Here is a 3,960-nt window from a genome sequence, read left to right on the forward strand (position 1 = left end):
ATATGGAATCTGAGGGTGCAAAAAAATCTAAATACTGAGAAAATCTCCTTTAAAGTTGTCCAAATGAAGTTCTTAGCAATGCATATTACCAATCAAAAATTAACTTTTGATATATTTACGGTAGGAAATTTACAAAATATCTTCAAAAATCAATCATTTTGACCATACAATGTTTTTTTGGCTATTGCTAAAAATATACCCAAGCGACTTAAGACTGGTTTTGTGGTCCAGGGTCACATATTTCCTGTTTTTGCGCCATTTCGACAACAAAAAATAATTCCAAACACATCCACAAGGCCGGACATGCTGCATCTCTGAGCAACATGACGGTGTTTCGTTCCTGAATGAATCATCCGATTAAATAATTCGGTTCAATCGCAATGAGTCATTTATTAACAGTGACTTGCTGCCACCTACTGGCGGTTTTAATTTCACATTCAGAGAATCTTTTATTATTTAAAAAATTTCAAATATCAGTATGCAAAAGATAATGGACACTTTTAGAAAAAAATTGCTTTATAAAGGTAAAAATGCCCATAAAATGTAAAAATCAGTTAAAACTTATTGGAAAAGATAAATTTTTATCAGAGTGAACTGACCACCACACAGAATATGAAGAATATCAAAAACTTTTAGAGTCAGCTGTCCACGGCAGTCCTTAAGATATCAGCACAATAACACATTCAGCAAAATATCGTCTAATTATCGGTATCGATAAAATCCCAGAAAATATTGAGATATTATTTTTTGTCAATATTGCAAACCCCTAATTTACGGTAGGAAATTAATAAAATATCTTCATGGAACATGATCTTTACTTAATATCCTAATGATTTTTGGCATAAAAGAAAAATTTATCATTTTGACCCATACAATGTATTGTTGGCTATTGCTGCAAATATACCCATGCTACTTAAGACTGGTTTTGTGGTCCATGGTCACATTTGCCTTACTTTGACATGCAAAAACAATTAAACAAATAAAAAAAATAAACAATAAAAAAAAAAAAAATTTCATAAAGATTACAAAGCCATGTAAGAATGACAAAAAATGCAGACACAAACTACAGTTAAAATGTTTGTGTTTGGTAAGATTTTATTCAAATGTTTTTGAAAGAAGTCTCTTTGCTCACTAAAGCTGTATTTATTTGACCAAAAATACAGTAAAAACAGTAATACTGTGAAATATTATTCCATTTTAAAATAGTTTTTTATTTGAATATATTTTCAAATGTAATTTATTCAAATGTATTTATCAAAGCTGAATTTTCAGCATCCTTACTCCAGTCTTCAGTGTCACATGATCCTTCAGAAATCATTATTATATGCTGAAACATTTCTTCTTATTATCAATATTGAAAATGCTTAATATTTTTTAGTGGGATAGAAAGTTTAAAGGACAGCATTTTTTGAAATAGAAATCTTTTCTAAAATGATAAATGTTGCTACGGTCACGTTTGATAAATCTATTTATTCATTTTGTGCATCCTTGCTGAATCAAAGTATTCATTTCTTTCAAACAACTTTTGAATAGCAGTGTACACAAATATAAGAGTGTGAAAAGAAGTGTTTTCTTACCTCAGAAAAATGTTGTTGATCTGTTTCCGAACAAAGGCACGCAAACCCAGAAACTTCCCGTAGATGCGATGCAGAACCGTTTTTATAAACTCTCTCTCACGAGGATCTTCAGTGTCAAACAGTTCTAAGAGCTGGAAAAAAAGCAAGCAGTTCATTTTCTCACATAATCATTTCTTATTACAGTATGAGGTTGCAACCCTGAAATAATATAATCATCTTGTTTTTGTTTTTTTAAGCGTAATAATCAAGGAACTTTGCTGCCGTACCAGGTGGTCACGTTGGTTATGTTGACTGAAGTTAGCCTATTTTTCAGGCGCTGCGTAATATCATTGCGCCTACTGCACCCATGCAGCAAAGTTCCTTGATTATTACGTCAGAATGAGAGTATAGTTCCTAGCCATATCGGCCTAGAAAATCGCAACTTTTAATTTTCCGTCGGTCTTAGTACACGATGTAACTACAGAAGAGTCAAGTTTTAAATAGGAAAAATATCTAAACTCTTTGGTCATTTTTAAGCGAGATGCTAACGGTCTAATCAGATTCAATGATCTATGCTAAGCTACAGCTAAAAGTGCTACCGCCAGACCCGGAGATCGGCTGAATGGATTCGAAAAAGGTAAAACTCAACTGTTTAACTCTAGGGGAGTTGGAAAATTAGCCTATTTTCAAAAATAGTGGAGTGCTCCTTTAATGGAAGGTTTTATGGAATGGTTTGATCTGGCAGCGTCATTAGACTGTCTGCACAGGACTGCGTTATGTAATGCTACCCTTAGCCTCCAGACAATGAATCCCTGCCATGAGTGATGTATTTGACAACAGCCTTTATGCAACATGACATTATTAGTAAATGAGTCCAACCTCAATCACATTCATGACGCTGTTAATGATGTCTAAAACATTAGTAACTCTAAATCCAAATTTAAACAGGATTAAAATGGCTCATTCTCCACATGCAGGGCTTATTTCAATAGATGGCTATGAATAAGATGGAATAAAAGACCAGCTGACCATAGCTTTATCACCCTAAAATAAAGCACTTTTAAATGGGAATTTAATTCATTCAAGCAGTTAAGTGGTCACCTATCATTAGGACAAAATATATTATATTTTTTGACGGACGGACGGACAGATAGATAGATAGATAGATAGATAGATAGCATTCTCCACATGCAGGGCTTATTTCAATAGATGGCTATGAATAAGATGGAATAAAAGACCAGCTGACCATAGCTTTACCACCCTAAAATAAAGCACTTTTAAATGGGAATTTAATTCATTCAAGCAGTTAAGTGGTCACCTATCATTAGGACAAAATATATTATATTTTTTGACGGACGGACGGACAGATAGATAGATAGATAGATAGATACATAGATAGATAGATAGATAGATAGAAAGACAGACAGACAGATGATAGATAGATAGATAGACAGACAGACAGACAGACGATAGATAGACAGACAGACAGACAGACAGATCAGAAATAGACAGACAGACAGACAGACAGATAGATATAGACAGACATATGATAGATAGACAGACAGACAGACAGATGATAGATAAAGAGATAGATAGACAGACAGATAGATACAGACAGACAGATGATAGATAGATAGACAGACAGACAGATGATAGATAGATAGACAGATGATAGATAAATAGACAGACAGACAGACAGATGATAGATAGACAGACAAACAGACAGACAGACAGATAGATAGATAGATAGATAGACAGACAGACAGATGATATAGATAGACAGACAGATGATAGATAAATATAGATAGACAGATAGATAGACAGACAGACAGATGATAGATAGACAGACAGATGACAGACAGACAGACAGATGATAGATAGACGATAGACGATAGACAGATGATAGATAGATGATAGATAGACAGACAGACAGACAGACAGATGATATAGATAGACAGACAGATGATAGATAGATAGACAGACAGACAGACAGATGATACATAGACGATAGACAGATGATAGATAGATAGACAGACAGACAGATGATAGACAGACAGACAGACAGACAGATGATAAATAGACAGACGATAAATAGACAGACAGACAGACAGACAGACAGAAAGATATAGACAGACATATGATAGATAGACAGACAGACAGACACAGACAGACAGACAGATGATAGATAGACAGACAGATGACAGATAGATAGATAGACAGACAGACAGACAGATGATAGATAGATAGACGATAGACGATAGACAGATGATAGATAGATAGACAGATGACAGATAGACAGACAGACGATAGATAGATAGACGACAGAAAGACAGACAGATAGATAGATAGATAGATAGATAGATAGATAGATAGATAGATAGATAGATAGATAGATAGAGTATCA

The 3,960-nt window shown here is 34.0% G+C and overlaps 1 protein-coding gene across 1 annotated transcript in view; it reads right to left on the minus strand.

Annotated features, from left to right (window-relative positions):
- Positions 1-3,960, minus strand: part of ppp2r5a (protein phosphatase 2, regulatory subunit B', alpha isoform) — a 27,399-nt gene that overhangs the window by 7,297 nt on the left and 16,142 nt on the right. The window contains exon 5 of the mRNA XM_016246956.1: positions 1,578-1,708. Within this exon, the coding sequence (XP_016102442.1) occupies positions 1,578-1,708 (131 nt within the window). The remainder of the gene's footprint in view (positions 1-1,577; positions 1,709-3,960) is intronic.

This window comes from Sinocyclocheilus grahami, unplaced genomic scaffold, assembly GCF_001515645.1.
Source record: "Sinocyclocheilus grahami isolate Dianchi unplaced genomic scaffold, SAMN03320097.WGS_v1.1 scaffold817.1, whole genome shotgun sequence".
Classification (NCBI taxonomy): domain Eukaryota; kingdom Metazoa; phylum Chordata; class Actinopteri; order Cypriniformes; family Cyprinidae; genus Sinocyclocheilus; species Sinocyclocheilus grahami.